This window comes from Ictidomys tridecemlineatus, chromosome 14, assembly GCF_052094955.1.
Source record: "Ictidomys tridecemlineatus isolate mIctTri1 chromosome 14, mIctTri1.hap1, whole genome shotgun sequence".
NCBI classification, from domain to species: Eukaryota; Metazoa; Chordata; class Mammalia; order Rodentia; family Sciuridae; genus Ictidomys; species Ictidomys tridecemlineatus.
This window is the reverse complement of record NC_135490.1, coordinates 12,917,845-12,933,834: the sequence shown is the minus strand read 5'-3', so window position 1 is coordinate 12,933,834 and position 15,990 is coordinate 12,917,845. Positions and strand designations below refer to the sequence as shown.

The following is a 15,990-nucleotide window of genomic DNA, read 5'->3' as shown; positions in this document are numbered from 1 at the left end:
TTGGTGGGTGCGACGCTGCTGGGAGGGAGGGAGTGGGGAGGTCTGGCCTTCACCTGGCTCTGTGCTCTGGTAGGTGTACCTGGTCACCATGAAGCTGCTGATCCCAGCCCTCCCCAGCTGCTTCCTACTGACTCTGCTGAACATATGGAGAGCTGCTCCCGAGGCCCACGCCTCCTCCATGGACATGCAGGCCGTCAGCGCCACCTCTTTCCTGGAGAACCTCATGCATCGCTACGGTGAGGGTGGCAGCCTCACCCTACAGCAGCTGAAGAAGCTGCTCATCCACCTGAATGTGGGAGTAGACCGGAATAACGCCACACAGCCTGGCCAGGGACACAGGAACCTCTCCACGGTGAGGCTCCCCGCCCCCTGGGCCACTGCCATCTGTGGCCTCTGAGGCTCTGTCTGGTCAGGTGGAGGGTGGCTGAGCAGCCTGATTAAGACGTGTTCAGGTAGGTCTTGGTGACAGAGCAGGCAGGCCAGTTCTCTTCACCTGCTGTGTGGATCAGCACAGCCTGCATCCCCAGCAGGGCTTCCTCGATATAGGGTGCTTTGAAGCCCTTACACAGGGCAGCCAGGATGTGGGGTTCTCAGCACCCCCAGAGTGTTCTTTGGAACTGCACTTGGATGGTCTGGCACTGCTGATAAGCCAAGGCTCCCAGGACAGCATTTCCATTGGAGTTCACAGTTTCCAAAGCCTTTGTATGCTCTACCAGGTGAGTCTCACAGTCCTTTAGGGGCAGGGGGAATTATCTTTATTTTAAAGGAGAGAATTCTGGTCCCACATGAGTTCCTGGAGGGACCTGGACTAGAACTTGGAGAAGCGAGGTCTTTGGGCTCTTGGTTCTGCGTCCTTTCTTCCTATCAGCTTGGCTAATCAGAGTCTGAGGCTATTTGTGGCAGCCAAATCTAAGCCAGCCACAGGGTCTTTATATATATCTGTTCTGTTCTCTGTGCTGAGTCCTGTGGGAAAGAGAGCAGGAGTCACATTTAAGGAGTGTGCTGTCGACACAGGGAGCTGGATGAGAGTGACATCATATTCTGTGGGCTGGAGAGTAATCGGGTTCAGAAGGGAGATGGGGGGTGACGAGTGTGCTGGAATAGCAAATGCGGGTTCAGGCCTGAGGTGTGGAGTGAGAGGGGACGAGGGGGACCATGTGACCTGGGTTCAGAGTGTGCTCGAGGTCTGAGTCAGTGAGGAGGCTGAATGTGCCGTGGGACAACCTGAGCCTGAAGGCCTGCCACATGGATCTCAGGGCCTGCCAGGCAGCAGCAGTGTCCTGGGGTCACCAGAGTCTATCCCTCAGCATTATAGGCCCAGAACTGGGTGTTGTCAGCACACCCAGAGGGCCAAGTCTCAGAAATAGACCTGAGTAAAATCAAACTCGGAAAAGGACTGACGCCTACATGTATAAAGTATAATTAGAAGTCAAACAGCAGTGCTTCCCAGGAACAGTACGTGAGAATCACTTGCAGTCCTTCTGCAGGTGGCTTGTGTCTGCTGACCAGCCCATGCTTGCTCTGCAGCCGGCTTTAAAAACTTAGGTTTTCCTTGCCTGACTTCCTCAGCACCTCCTTCAGGCTGAGGTCAAGCCTCTGGGGTTAAGGAGACTAAAGTTCCCCAGGCATTTGTCTTCCCAGGTAACACCACAGTTTCAAAGGAGCCCACCCCTACGCATACCAGTACTCTGGAATCTTGATCTTGATAGCTCTCTGGGCTACTGTGATGCAGATAGTTGGTATCTTCAGTTATGCAAATAGAATCACAAATCACTCCCTGGTCACAGCGATTGGAATCTTGTTTCCTGAAATATCTCCCCAACCCCATTTGTAGTTAGGTATGCTTAGCACCTGTGACTTTCCTGGTGGCCAGTCTCTAAGATAGCTGATCAGATTTTCAAGTTTAGGGACTTCTTGCTCCATCCCTAGAGATATGTCTGCAGTTTGTCTTATCTCTGGGCAGGCTGTGGAGGCTGCTTGGCAGGCAGGGCGTGGGGTTTGGGTTCTAAGAGGCTCTCTGACCCTTCTTCTGGTTTCAGTGCTTTAGTTCTGGAGACCTCTTTGCTGCTCACAATTTCAGCGAGGAGTCTCGGATCGGGAGGAGTGAGCTCCAGGAGTTCTGCCCCACCATTCTCCAGCAGCTGGATTCTGGGGCCTGTACCTCTGAGAACCAAGAGAATGAAGAGAACGAGCAGACCGAGGAGGGGAAGCCCAGTGCCATCGAAGGTGAGCAAGGCGAGGCGAGGGAGGCCGAGGCTGGAGTGTGGCATGCAGTGTGACCTGCTCCGGGGCCCAGGACAGTGATGATGTGCTGGGAGTCCCTGGGTTCACAGGCTGGTCTGGCACATTGCCCGGTGCTGAGCAGGTGCTGGCCAACATGCAGAGTGCGGGGCTTCGGGGCCTGTGGGTGTCCTCCTTTTTGACCTCTGGAGGGCCAGCCTTTAAGACCTGCTTGGCCCACTTCATCTTTGTACCCTCCACCCCCAACCCAGTGCCTCTGCTTCAGCCACAGCAGGCTGGCCGCAGACTGAGGGCCACACAGCCGTGGGCCCCTGACTGTCCTGAAGTCCCATAGCGCCAGCCCGTGTGGCACCCAACCTGGCCCGTGCCATTTGCTGTCTCTCCCTGCTCCCTGCTGTCATGGCTGACTCGTGTTTAGTCTCCCATGTTGTTTCTTCAGGCTCTCCCTCTAGTAAGCTCCTTTTGGGTGGCAACCTTGACCTTTTTTTCCTAAGGCTTCTTCACAGCACCTAGCCAGAGGTGGACTCAACAGCTGCTCGAGCTCTGTCTGCCCAGGTTACCCCCGAGTGGGAACAGGCCCAGGCGGCCGCTGGCGTGCCGGCCCTCAGTAATGGAGGCCCTCGTCTGTTCTTGTTCCTCCGCAGTGTGGGGCTTTGGTTTCCTCAGTGTCTCACTGATTAACCTGGCCTCTCTCCTGGGAGCCCTCGTCCTGCCGTGCACGGAGAAAGCGTTTTTCAGCCGTGTGCTCACTTACTTCATCGCCCTGTCCATTGGAACGCTGCTCTCTAACGCGCTCTTCCAGCTCATTCCAGAGGTGCAGTAGAACAGGCGCGCGTCCTCCCCAACGCCAGGCCCTCCTGGCTGATGTCCGTACCCCGCCACGCTCCAGGTTCCCAGCACTGCCTCCTCTTACCAAGGGCCACCAATGACTCCTCACTCTATCTAGATCTCAAGGGCCTTCTTTCTCTCCTCTGGGCACTTAGGGTTGTCTCTGGCCTCTTCAGGTGCCGTCAGATGCAAGGCTCCTCGTGTTTGCTGCCCTTCAGGGATCTGTGGCTGGTGGCTGGTCCCTATTCTTGGTGCTGCCTACCTTGCCTCCACTGAGGGAACCCTGGGGGCACTTGGGTGTGGCACCAGTTATCCACTGAGGTGGGGAAAGGTCACTAACTGGATGTGTGGATGTGCTGTGCTGGCCATCCTTGTTTGTCCTCAGGCCATCTTTGTGCCGTACAGAGCCAAAGGTAGAACAAAGACTATTTGAGAAGAACAAATACAATTAAAAATATAAAATAAACAGAAGGGCACCGCATCCTTTGTACCTTGCATCTTGACCTTTTCCTGATTGGGACGGACTTCCTGGTACCCTTACTTGACTGTTTTGAAATGTTTGGTCATTTTGTTTCTTAATTGTCATCCCTGAGGAGCTATAAAAATAAGCCCAAGTTGACAGTCTTCCCGCCTTTTTAGCTTAGTCAGGGACTCTGGTGTGTACCTGACCCCCCTTGGAGTGGCAGAAGCTGCCTTTCACACAGAGTCCCTGTCAGCAGCTTCCCCGCCCGCCCAACTGAAAGACGGATCCGGAGCGGATGTCAGATGGGATGTTGTGCGTGTGTCACCTTATCCTCATCCATGATTCTGAGACCACCTTGATATGCCCTCTCAGAATTTCACATGGATTTAGCAAGCACTTGAGGGGAGGCCTCATCTTGGGCTATTTTTTCAGCTCTAGAAATGGAACTTATTAATTTTTTAAAGATTGGAAATCAAATGCCTCATTGTCTGTTTGAATGAAACTGCTGTCACTGAACATGCTCCGCCCCTGGCTCACAGGGGAGTGTCATCTTGGCACAGTTCTGCCCTGCCCTCTCCTGGGGCTGGACTCAGCTCGGAGTGTGTCTGACTGAGAAATGTGAGAGGGAGTATTTTTTGTGACGGGATGACTCTGGAACTCTGTTCTCTACGTCCAGGTTCCTTTTCAAGCAAATGGAAATAATTAAAAACTGCTGAAGTGCAGAGACAGAATATTATAGGCATCGGGTCTTGTTCTTCATCCCTCCTGCCCTGCACGTAGATAGACTTTGTGTATCTTGCACAGACTGCACCACCTCCAGGTTGTGCAGCACGTGCCTCTGTGACACAGATTGGATATGCAGAGGCCAATGCTCAGCATAATGTGCAGGTCCCTCCACTTGTCGGTATGTCCTGTTAAAGAGAGTCAGTCCTCAAGTCCAAAGTCTGATGGACCTGAGCATACGTTGGACATGTGACAAGGTAGCACCCTGCACTTCCTGCCAGACACACCAGCTGGCAGGTATGACTCAGGCCACCAAAGACAGCAGGGGCTGGAGTCACAGGGTTCCAAGGCCACTTCGAGCTCCTTCTCATTTCTCTGCACTGATTGAAAGAAATTTTCATCAAAGACTCGAATCACTAACAGATTTTCTATTTCTCTCTCCCTCCCTACTTGTCTCTCTGGTTTTTCTTTTGTTGTTTCCTTTGTTAATATCCACAACTTTCCCTATCACCTCCTCCCCTCAATGGTGGCTGCCCCGCTCCCTGTCCCGGGTGGGCTGGCAGTGTGGGGATACGGTCTCCTCTGTGTCACCGTCATCTCCCTCTGCTCCCTCATGGGGGCCAGCGTGGTGCCCTTCATGAAGAAGACCTTTTACAAGCGGCTGCTGCTCTACTTCATAGCTCTGGCGATTGGAACCCTCTACTCCAACGCCCTCTTCCAGCTCATCCCTGAGGTATGGCGAGCCAGAGCCCCTGGACCTGGAGTGCGCCTGTCTCCCTCGGGGGGACAGTGGGCACCGTGGGAGACCTCCGATTACATGGAAGGTGCAGGGAGGGGCTCTCAGGGGCCTTTCCTTTGGGAAAGTCAAGCCAGGACTTAGGTAAGAGGTAGGAGAAGCTGCGCAGTGTAGGGTTAAGAGCCAGGTTCAAACCCTGCTGCACCGTCTCCAGGTTCTACAACCTCGGGCAAGCCGCTTACCTCTCTGTTTCCTCATGTAAAATAAGAAAGACGATAGGATTGACCTCAAGAGAATGGAAGGGTCACGTGAGATAATATTTGTAAAGTGCCTGGTGCCAGGAAAAGTGTTCCAACTGTTAAGTGAAAAGATGTCGTTTAGCTGTGTCACTTTATGGCTCTCCGTTTGGTACTTTCGGTGCAGAGTGGTATAAACACGTCGACAGAATCCATGGGTCTTAGTAAAAACATCAGTTCTCAGAAGGGAGTCTGGGGACAGAGACAATCTAAACAGAACAGGCGAGTTTCCCATCACTGACAGCAGCTTTGTCCCTTATCTAGGTAAATGAGAAAAATCCTCCACGTTAGAGAAGGGCGCTTAGTACTTGTAAGGTCTGGTAGGCCCTCTCGCAGATGCCTCATCTGCCTGGGTGCAATCTCTTCAGCAGACCCATTAATTACAATAAGCACAAGACATCTCGCGTAGGTGGTCTGGCAGGCCCACAGAACAAAAGGGTGACTCCACATGCTTCTTGTAGTACTTTGTTTTCTAAAATGCTGTTTTGTGTTCCTAGTGGAGCAAATCTGAGGTCTGTAGAGCTCGTATTTTTTTTTTTTTAATATTTCTTTTTTAGTTGTAGGTGGACGTAATATCTTCATTTCATTTTTAGGTAGTGCTGAGGTTTGAACTCAGTGTCTCATGTGTGCTGGGCAAGCACTCTACCACTGAGCCCCAGCCCCAGCCCCAGCCCCAGAACTAGTATTGTTCAACCCATGGAATCTGACCCTGCACCAGAGCACCTACCCTGAGCCTATGTGCCAGGTTTGCTGACCCTCGAAGTCAGGCTTTTGAATACTGCCGTCCTCCCTGGCTCAGTGTGGAGAGGTGGTAGTTTAGTTGCTTCTTTTCACTTTACTTTTCCCTCCGTGATTCGCCTCTCCCAGAGAGCTGACCAGATGTGCTACTTCTACTACAGAACGTATGTCTTTTAGAAAACGACATAGAGCCGGGTGTGGTGAGCACATGCCTGTAACCTCAATGGCTCAAGAGGCTGAGGCAGGAGGATCGCGAGTTCAAAGCCAGCCTCAGCAAAAGCAAAGCACTAAGCAACTCAGTGAGACCCTGTCTCTAAATAAAATACAAAATAGGGCTGGGGATATGGCTCAGTGGCCAAGTGCCCCTTAGTCAATCCCTGGTACCCCCACCAAAGAAAGAAAACAACACTAGAGGCTTATGATTGAGTATGGTGCCTTTAAAACCTAAAGGAAAAGCACCTTTTAAACAGCCAGGGTTCCCCTTCGCTGGTTAGCTCCTATATGCAACCTGAACCTGAGGGGCACTGGAGTTTATTCAAGGCCTGTTTCTAGTTAGAAGACTGAGGAGCAAGTCATTGAACACTTTGACACCATAAACCAAGAACTGAACTTGAAAGAGAATTCTCCTGGTTTTCTGCTCCTGTCCTCTTTCCAATGGATTCTTTCTCCCTCTCCTTAATAAGTGAGGGTTTTCAGAAAGAACTCAGAACAATTCCCCTTCCCCAGCTGGGCGCGGAGGTGCACACCTGTACTCCAGGCTACTTTGGAGGCCCAGGCGGGAAGGTCACTGGAGCACGTGCACCCAAGACCAACTGGGGAGCAAAGCAAGACCTTGTCTCAAAAACCCTCCCAGCACAATTTTGTTGTTGTTTTTTAAAATATTTATTTGCTTATCTCTAAACTGGTAGGGATCTCACTATATTGCCCAGGCTGGTCTTAAATTCTTGGTCTCAAGAGATCCTTCTGCCTCAGCCTCCCAAGTAGCTGAGATCAAGGCGTGTGCCACAGAGCCAAGCTTCAAAAGCTCCCCAGATTAACACCTACAGGGGTGTTGACGGCTTTTTTTTGGCTTTGTGGTCCCCATGAGGTTTGTGGTTAAGAAGATGCCGCAATTCTTGCTGCTCAACTGGGGAATGGATTTCCCTTTTAGAAAGCATAATTCCACCACTTCCCGTTCTGTTTGCAGACAGATCAGCTGGGGACATTAAATAAGATGAAAATAAACACAGGCATCTTCTTCTTAAATATGGAATGCACCGACAGGATGCTCTTATAACTAAGTGCTAAGAGAAATTAAGGCATACCTAACTAAGAGTAGAAAACCATGTGGTACATGCCTATTGTCCCAGCTACTTGGGAAACTGGAGCAGGAGAATCCCAAGTTCAAGGCCAGCCTGGGCAACCGAGCAAGACCTCTCAAAAAAAAAAAAAAAAAAGTAGAAAACCATATCCAGGACTACTCTTCCTAAGATTAAAATCCTAAAGATTGTCTTTTGGGAAGATGAGCAAGAAAGAACCTGGCAGGGCTGGCGATGTCACATCAGGGGAACATCAAGATTAGTTGATGGCAAGAGAAGGGCAGACAGCGGAGGTATTCCCGGATGCCTCTTTCCTAGAGTCAGGGAAGTAGTTAAGGTGAGAGGGAACCAGTAGAGATATTTATTTTCTTAAACTCATTTTATTTTCCTGGGTCCACAGGCTTTTGGCTTCAATCCTCTGGAAGATTATTATGTCCCCAAGTCTGCCATGGTGTTTGGGGGCTTCTACCTTTTCTTTTTCACAGAGAAGATCTTAAAGATGCTTCTTAAGCAGAAAAATGAGGTAAGGCCAATCATCAGTTTTAAAAAAAAAATGTCCGAGGGAACGCACCCACCTCAGAGAGCTGAGGCTGTTGGTGCAGGTGTGGCTCCACCAGTGCAGTGATGTGACCTGTCTGAAGCCACAGGTGCCCTAAGGAGGTCAGCCCAGCTCACCTCATGAGGATATGAGCCACGGTGGCAGCCCTACCGGAAACTGGGTCTGGCCAGAGAGCCCTTTACTGCAGCAGCAGTTTATCCCCTTTGCTTTGTTCTGGATTATTTCCTAAACATCTGATGTCTGACTGTAAAGAATAGGACTGACTAGCGTAGCACAGATCCAGAAAGATGACCTTCCACATCCGGCATGTGGTGGTTCCCTCACGGTGGCAGAGTCAGCAGAAATGCTCGTGGCAGAGGAGGGGCTCTGAGTGCCTTTGTAGCGGCCCCTCAGTGCAAGGAGGGCACCCCAGGGACAGGCCTTAGCCTCACACGTGATGCTGCCACAGGTGACAGTTCCCACACTTCTGTGCATGGCCTGCCCTGGTTTCCTTGGATGGCCGTAGTGAGGTCTTTGCAGAGCTTGGAGTAGGTGTTCAGGGGTTTGGTGAGGGTGAGGGTCACACTCACCCCTCCCCTGCCACCCCACCAGCATCATCACGGACATAACCATTTTGCCTCGGAGACACTTCCTTCCAAGAAGGACCAGGAGGAGGGTGTGACAGAGAAGCTGCAGAATGGGGATCTGGACCACATGATTCCTCAGCACTGCAACAGCGAGCTCGATGGCAAGGCCCCGGACGTGGACGGGAAGGTCATCGTGGGCTCGCTCTCCGTGCAGGTCTGTGGCCGCCAGCTGCTGGGGAGCCTGCAGAGGCAGAGGCCTTGACGGGTCAGGCGTATGCTGAAAGCGTGTGGTCTTCCCCGTGACCCACGGTCGTGGGATGTGCTTTCTCATAGGACCTCCAGGCTTCCCAAAGTGCCTGTTACTGGCTGAAGGGTGTCCGCTACTCCGACATCGGCACCCTGGCCTGGATGATCACCCTGAGTGACGGCCTGCACAACTTCATCGACGGCCTGGCCATAGGTGCCTCCTTCACTGTGTCTGCTTTCCAAGGCATCAGCACGTCGGTGGCCATCCTCTGTGAGGAGTTCCCACACGAGCTGGGTGAGCACACATCCCCTGGAGCCTGGGTGGCGACCTTGGTTACCGGTGCAGCCCCACTTCATAGCTCCCCAGTGCCACTCAGCGCGCTCTGTAATCCGTTAACACCCGCAAGCTGTGTGGACTCTAACCACCGCGTCCTAACAATAAGCCAACAGCAGCTTAGGACGATGACGTTTTTCACAGGGAAATTTGTCTCCCTGTAGCTCATCCCCTGAGGCTCAATGTTCTCACCTGTACAGAGGCTGGTAATAGCAGCTACCTTAGAGAGTCACCGGGAGGTAGGCAAGACGCAGAAAGGGCTTACCTTGTGCTGCTCACTGTTCCCAGTGCTCAGCGAGGGTGATCTCTTACGCCCTGGACTCTTCCAAAGGCAGAGGAGTGTGCTAGAAGTCTGACAGGTGGATCTGTGGACGAGGCTGAGCTTGGGAGGTGCTTGGTTTTATCAAGGGAGAGTGTAGAAAGCCAGGATTCTGGAGGCTCAAATGGTCCAGTTTTGGCTTTGCCATTGGCTTGCGACTTTTCTTCCTCACAATTTCATTTCCGAAAAAGACAATTCACTATAGTAGTAAGGAAGGAAGTTCTTTGTATTTCACCTTCAATCAAAAGAAATGGGGCCGTCTCTAGCTGGTCACCTACTTTCAAAATCCTGCATGTGGTTTCCAGCATTCCAGTTTGGCAGATGGGGCAGCTCCTGTACAGAATGTGGACGATGGTCAGTCTCGATTCTGAGGCTGTCTTGAGTTTTACGCAGACTTCGTCCATAGCTGGGCCTTCTGACTCGCCCATGTTCTCTGTCTCCCAACTCAACTTCCTTTCCCTTCTGTTCTCCCCTCCGTAGGAGACTTTGTCATCCTGCTCAATGCTGGGATGAGTATCCAGCAGGCTATGTTCTTCAACTTCCTTTCTGCCTGCTGCTGCTACGTGGGTCTGGCCTTTGGCATCCTGGCCGGCAGCCACTTCTCGGCCAACTGGATTTTTGCCCTGGCTGGAGGAATGTTCTTGTATATTGCTCTGGCTGACATGGTAAGTCTGCCGTAGTTTATACCTTAGAGGCAAAATGGGCCAGATTATCAAATTATAATAGAGAACAGCTAGGGGGACATAAGTTAGTTTTTAATAATGGCTTTATTGAGGTATCTTCACATACCGCACAATTCACCTACTTAAGGTATACGATTAGTGGGTTTTAAGGAAGTATTAGATCTACCACCCTCCCACCCCCAGCAAGGTCTCACTGGGTTGCCCAGGCTATTCCTAAACTCGATGACTCAAGCAATCCTCCTGCCTCAGCCTCTTGAGTAGCTGGGACTATAGGACTCCGGGTGTGCACAATCACACCAACCTATGACATGACAAGAGATTTTAAGGCCAGAAAACTTAATGTTTCTGTTAGGATGTCATTTAAAAAAATGTGCTCAATCTAGGGTCCTTAGTTAAGTATTATAAAATAGGTACATATAGATAAATAAAAAGAAGAAAGAAGAATTACTCATAATCTCTCTACCTCATAATTAACACTGTTTCTTTTTTATCTCAATGTATTGTGTATGTCTGTAAGTGACTGTATTCATATTGAATATATAATCTTGTGTCCTCATTTCTTTTACTTAACACATCATGGATGTTTTTACATGTTGCATGCTCTTTGTAAATATTCTTTTCAGTGATGGTATTGCTCAATGAGAGTATATACTTTAGTTTCAGAATTAGAATTATTGGCTCAAAATGGATACATGGGTTGGGTTGTGGCTCAGTCATAGAGCACATGCCTAGCAAGTGTGAGACAATGGGTTCGATCCTCAGCACCACATATAAATACATAAAAAGTAAAGGTCTATGAACAATTAAAAAAATAATAATAATAATAAAAACTAGCCTTTAAAAAATGGATGCATGATTTTAGGCTTTATTTTTTCTTTTTTGGGTACTGGGGATTGAACCCAGGGGTGCTTTACCCCTGAGCTACATTCCCAGCCTGTTTGTTTGTTTGTTTGAGACAGGGTCTTGCTGAGTTGCTGAGGCTGGCTTTGAACTTGCCATGCTCTTGCCTCAGCCTCCCGAGTGGCTGGGATTACGGCTGTGTGTGAGCCACCCTGGTTGACCCCTGCTTTTAGGCTTTTATTAGCTTTCTTCCATTATCGGTGGTGTCCAGAAGCACACTGCCCTGTGTCCCACGTTAGTAGGTGTCAGTCCCCGCCTGCTCTGCTGCACCTTGTGCACGGCCTTGGAGCCTGAGCTCCCTCCCTGGTCTGTGGGCCTGAGGTGCTCTCTGGCCTGTTTGCCTGAATTACTTTTCTTTACATACCCCTTACATATCGGCATATGTAAAGGAGATGCTTTACTTTATGTACTGTTTTATTTTATGTCTTCTTTGAGAATAATGTTTTTGGCAAGGTGGTGAGAGCAGCAGTGGCCGTTACCATCCAGACTCACCCCAGGGAAACGCTGTAGACAGTCTCTCTTGTGGGGAGCCTGCGCCGTGGGCAGGATGCTTTGGCATTCCTTCATGGTCCCACAGTGGTCCCCTGCTTTGCTGGCCCAGCAGGACGAGGCCCTGAATCAACCCCAGCCACCTTGTAGTTCCATTTTCAGTCCCCTCACACTGTTGCTTGGTTTCCCAAAGAGGTGGTAACAATGATTTGTCAGTAAAAAAGATCTTTTTAAGTGGTTTTATGTCCACAATAAAAAGGTTTTTTTCTTTTTATCAGTTTCTTTTTTTCTCCTTCAGTGGTGCTGGAATGACACCCTGGGCCTTGTGCTTGCTGGCACGTGCTTGGCCGTGCAGCCACGCCCGCAGCCCGAAGGCATTGACCGCTAGCCAGCCCCTACCCGCAAATCCAGGGCCAGGTGTATAGTTCAGTGCTGGCTTTTCCTTCATAGTGGTAAAGTCAGGGTGAGCAGTGGAAGAAGGCTCCAGCTGCTGTGGCTGGGAATCTCCTGTCAGCTGATTTGCCGCGTGTCTCCATCACTGACCTGCCCTGGACTCGTGAGGTTGAGGAGGAATCACAGATCTCTTATTTTTCTCTCTTTTTTCTCAGTTTCCTGAGATGAATGAGGTCTCCCTGGAAGATGAAAGGAAGGGCAGCATCTTGATCCCCTTTGTCATTCAGAACCTGGGCCTCTTGACCGGCTTCACCATCATGCTGCTCCTCACTATGTACTCAGGGCAGATCCAGATCGGATAGGGCCCTGCCAAGAGCCAGTGGGACTGCAGGTCGGTTCTGGCCACAGGACGCGGCCTCCACAAAGCTCCATGGAGGAGGCAATTGGATTACACTGATAACAGCCCATCTGCCTGCTCCAGATATCAACTGTATTTAAAGTGCTCTGTCCTAGGAAGAAGCTGCCCTGGTGACGTTTTCCAGGTAGTGCCTCAACCCTCCCTGCCCCCTTCTTCAAGGTGGCTCCGGAACCTGAATGCTGTGTACCAGACAAGACTCCCTTTCCTCTCCGCTCACTCTGGACTCTTTCTCTTGGAAGCAGCACTGAGAGATTTTCAGTCTCTTACCCTGCAATGTAAAAATAGAGCTCGTGGTCATAGCTTGGTTAGAAGTATTAGGAGAGGAAGAAAAAGGAAGAAAGAAAGAAGCCTCAGGAGGTGAATCTATACTTTGGGGCCTGTGGCCTGTGAAGCAGGTTCTTCTTTTCTTACAGAGAAGGGACAGGAGACAAGGGACCCCCGCCCCCACCCCAGTCTGTTGAGTTGCCTATTCTCTCAAGGAGAACTCAAGGTCAGCAGGTGAGTAGTGCAGGAGAGAGGCAAGGACCATCCTGAGTGGGATAGGAAGCAGCCAGTGATGGATCTCCTCTCGTGATCCCCGCTTGTGCTCCTGGGACGCCGGGTGTGGCTTTGTGCAGCTCCTGTGTCCTGGCTGCCCAATTGAGCCCCCGTGAAGGTTCCGTTGCCTGGACCTTCTCTTGCGGCTTAATGCTAACAGAATGGAGGAGCAGAAGATCTGCGAGAAAACAAATTATTTTTGCTGTGATTTCCACCTCCCTTTCCCAGCTCCCTTCTAAGAGACTGTTCAGATCCCTCCCTAGAAGCACATTGTCAAGATGTGGGGGTTGGAGGGGAGACTGCGCACTCACCTCCCCTGGTCACGACTGGCGCAGTGCGGCAAGCCGACCTGTAGAATTAGAGTGCGGTAGTTTATGCTTTACCACGACAAGGGTAGTCAGAAATGGAATGAGTGCAGGCGAAATTTATGACTTAGTAATTGCATAAAGAAAAGTTTGAGTACCGGGGAACACCGGACTGTAAGGTCAAAAACTTGGGGCATGGCCGAAGGTATTGCTGTGGGTGGAATCTGAGTGGCACTGTCTTGGTTACTGCTTCCTCCCTGGCCCCAGACATCAGAAGTAGAATCCTGAATTGAACTCAGTATAAATTCCTCTAATTCTCTCCAGAACATGGATGGATGAACTTGGCTTTAACACTATGGGCCAGCCTCAGGCACTGTGGAGCCCCTTCCTCAGAACTCTGGCTTCAAGGGGAGCTAATCTCCAGGTTCACTAGGTGAATTGATTTATTATTATCATATTGATAATGTGAGATTCTTTAGCCACTTTGGGGAGCCAGTCTCTCCAGAAGCCTTTCTTAGTGGTGCCACAGCTGCAGCCCAGAGGCTGTGTTCACATGACGACAGGAGTGCTGGTTCATTGCCATCGCCTGAGTTTTTCTATCCTTCCTTAGAAAAACTGTCCACTGTTGTTAATTAAAATCAACATCTATTTTGTTTTTGTTCTTAGGAAATGTCCCTCAAACCAAGAATATTCCTGAAAAGAGTATGAATGGGAAAAGTGCTGGGGGTTCTTGTTAACTCTCACTCTCAACCCTGCCTGTTGACCCAGATGGATTTAGAATAGGCTGAAGAAGGAGGAACTGTTAGCAATCAAGATTCTAGATTGAATGTCAGGACCGACTCCTGATAGAGTTAGGGTCCAGTTTTACCAAAGAACCAATTCCTTAAATGTTAGAATCTAACTTTTTATATTTATCATCATCATTGTTGTTATTGTTTTAAAATGATTTCGTCTTTTCTGTTTTATTTTTCTCAAACTGCTTTCAAGAGGGAGCAGAAAATGATACTCTGAGGCTGGGAGGGTAGCTCAGTGGTAGACAGATGGAGCTCCTGCACAGCCTACGTGCGAGGCCTGGATTCCATCCCCAGCACACCACCCCCACCCCCCAAAAAGACTGGAAGATTTACTTTATCTAACTCACATTAATCTATTACAATTTTAATTTTAGCATTCCCTGTAGTTCCTGTCATTCCTTTAAAATATCCTTTGTCTTGGAGTAGAGTACTGACTTAGAGTTAGTGGGTTTCTAAGTTTAGGAGAGGAGATTTAAAAAAAGAAATGTAATCTTTAACAAATTGAAAAATAAATATGAACTGGTAGGGTGCTTGCCCTTTTCATGCACACCTATATTATTAACTCAAGAGCTTCACCTTCACAGGCGACTGCCTCAGAGGGAATTCCTCTTTCGCCTGCATGGATGCAGAGGCCAGCCTAGTTGGAGCTTAGGAGGGAGGTGGTAGTGGAAGTTCCCATTGGCAACAGATCTGCCTCATGATTTGAAAATGTGGCAATTTCATTTTGACTTTTAAGTGTTGAACTTGCTGTTCTAGGCATCTGTACATATTAGAAGTCTGAGGAGTAGTGAGTTGTTAGAGGACTTTTCCACCTGGCACCCCAAAGGCACCTTCCACTTCTTTCCAGAAGGACCAGTTCCTATTAATGTCAGCAAGGAAAGTACGTGTCACGGAGGCGCCATAAGCCAGGGACAGGGTCCTGCTACTTCTCACCTTCTGTCTTTGCCCCCAAAGATTGTGTGTCTAGTGTTACCTGGGGGCCATTCTTCGGTGGTCCTTCACCCTGGGTTTGTAAAATGAAGACTTCTCTGTTTGATCTATTTTTAGGAAGTCCTCTTCCAAAGAGACAGAAATATGCCAGAAACCTGCTTTAAAAAAATAATAATAATCAAGTCTGATTTTTTTGCAAAAGAAAGAGGTTAGGTTTTTATTATTCATATTTCCCTTTACAGTTCTACAGTTACATCACAGTATTTTTTTAAAAAAAACTCAGGTGTTATGAGAAAAATTAGGAAAGAAAATAACTTATGTGGACTGTAAATGTTTTATTTGTAAGATTCTATAAATAAAGCTATATTCTGTATTTGTTGAATCCATGTGTGATCTTTGTCAAAAAATATTGTGGGTGTAATGAAGACTGTTGAACACAAGGTGGCGATAGTGTCTTGCTGACCTAACTAACAGGTTCGGCTTCCCAGGACCAGTTTATGCTTTCACGATGGGATTTGGAGGGAAATTCATGTGTCCTAATATGCTCACTTTAAAATGGTTAGCTTTGGGCTGGGGATGAGCTCTGATAGAGAGCTTGCCTAGCATGAATTGGGCCTTTGGTTTGATCCACAATACCACAAGAAAGAAAAAAAAATTTAAATGGGTCTTTAAAAGAATTGTGATGTTTTTTAGAAAAATTTTAAGCTGTAGAGTGCTCAATGGTGCACTTACCTAGCATACAGGAAGTCCTTAGTCCTATCTTCAACAACAACAACCAAAAAAAAATTGTTTATGTAACCTGTGACTTCTTGTTGCCCTACAAAAAATTGTGATATTTAAGCTCATTGGAGTTGGAGGTGTTGCTCAGTAGTAGGGTGCTTGCCTAGCATGCACCAGGCCCTAGGTTCAATCCCAGCACCACACACGCACACGCACACGCACACAGAGCTATCTCCTTGTTTTATATAAATCTGCCCCTTAAAACTTGCAGAGTTGGCTTAATTCATTTAAACCACATGTGTCTGTTTTAGGAGAAAAGTCCTCTGTTGTGAGACTTAAAACCCCTAATAGGGTTGAAGATCTGTTGCTTTTTCATTACAATAGTAATAAATAGTCAGGGGAAAAAAGTGACTCACTCTTTTTTTTTTTTTTTTGGTGCTGGGGATTAAACCCAGGGCCTTATGCATGCAAGGC

General features: G+C 49.0%; 1 protein-coding gene across 3 annotated transcripts in view; it reads left to right on the top strand.

Annotated features, from left to right (window-relative positions):
- The window catches only part of Slc39a14 (solute carrier family 39 member 14), a 47,070-nt gene extending 31,901 nt beyond the window's left edge, over nt 1-15,169 (top strand). For 2 of the 3 annotated variants that reach the window (XM_078030903.1, XM_078030905.1), the window contains exons 2-9: nt 74-352; nt 2,040-2,226; nt 2,886-3,055; nt 7,724-7,846; nt 8,474-8,662; nt 8,782-8,989; nt 9,828-10,012; nt 12,028-15,169. In XM_078030903.1, coding sequence (XP_077887029.1) covers nt 89-352; nt 2,040-2,226; nt 2,886-3,055; nt 7,724-7,846; nt 8,474-8,662; nt 8,782-8,989; nt 9,828-10,012; nt 12,028-12,174 — 1,473 coding nt within the window. In that variant the 5' untranslated portion in view covers nt 74-88 and the 3' untranslated portion in view covers nt 12,175-15,169. Of the gene's footprint in view, nt 1-73; nt 353-2,039; nt 2,227-2,885; nt 3,056-4,818; nt 4,989-7,723; nt 7,847-8,473; nt 8,663-8,781; nt 8,990-9,827; nt 10,013-12,027 lie in introns of all 3 variants that reach the window. The other variant, XM_078030904.1, reaches the window with a different exon arrangement.
- The last annotated feature ends 821 nt before the right edge of the window (nt 15,170-15,990 follow it).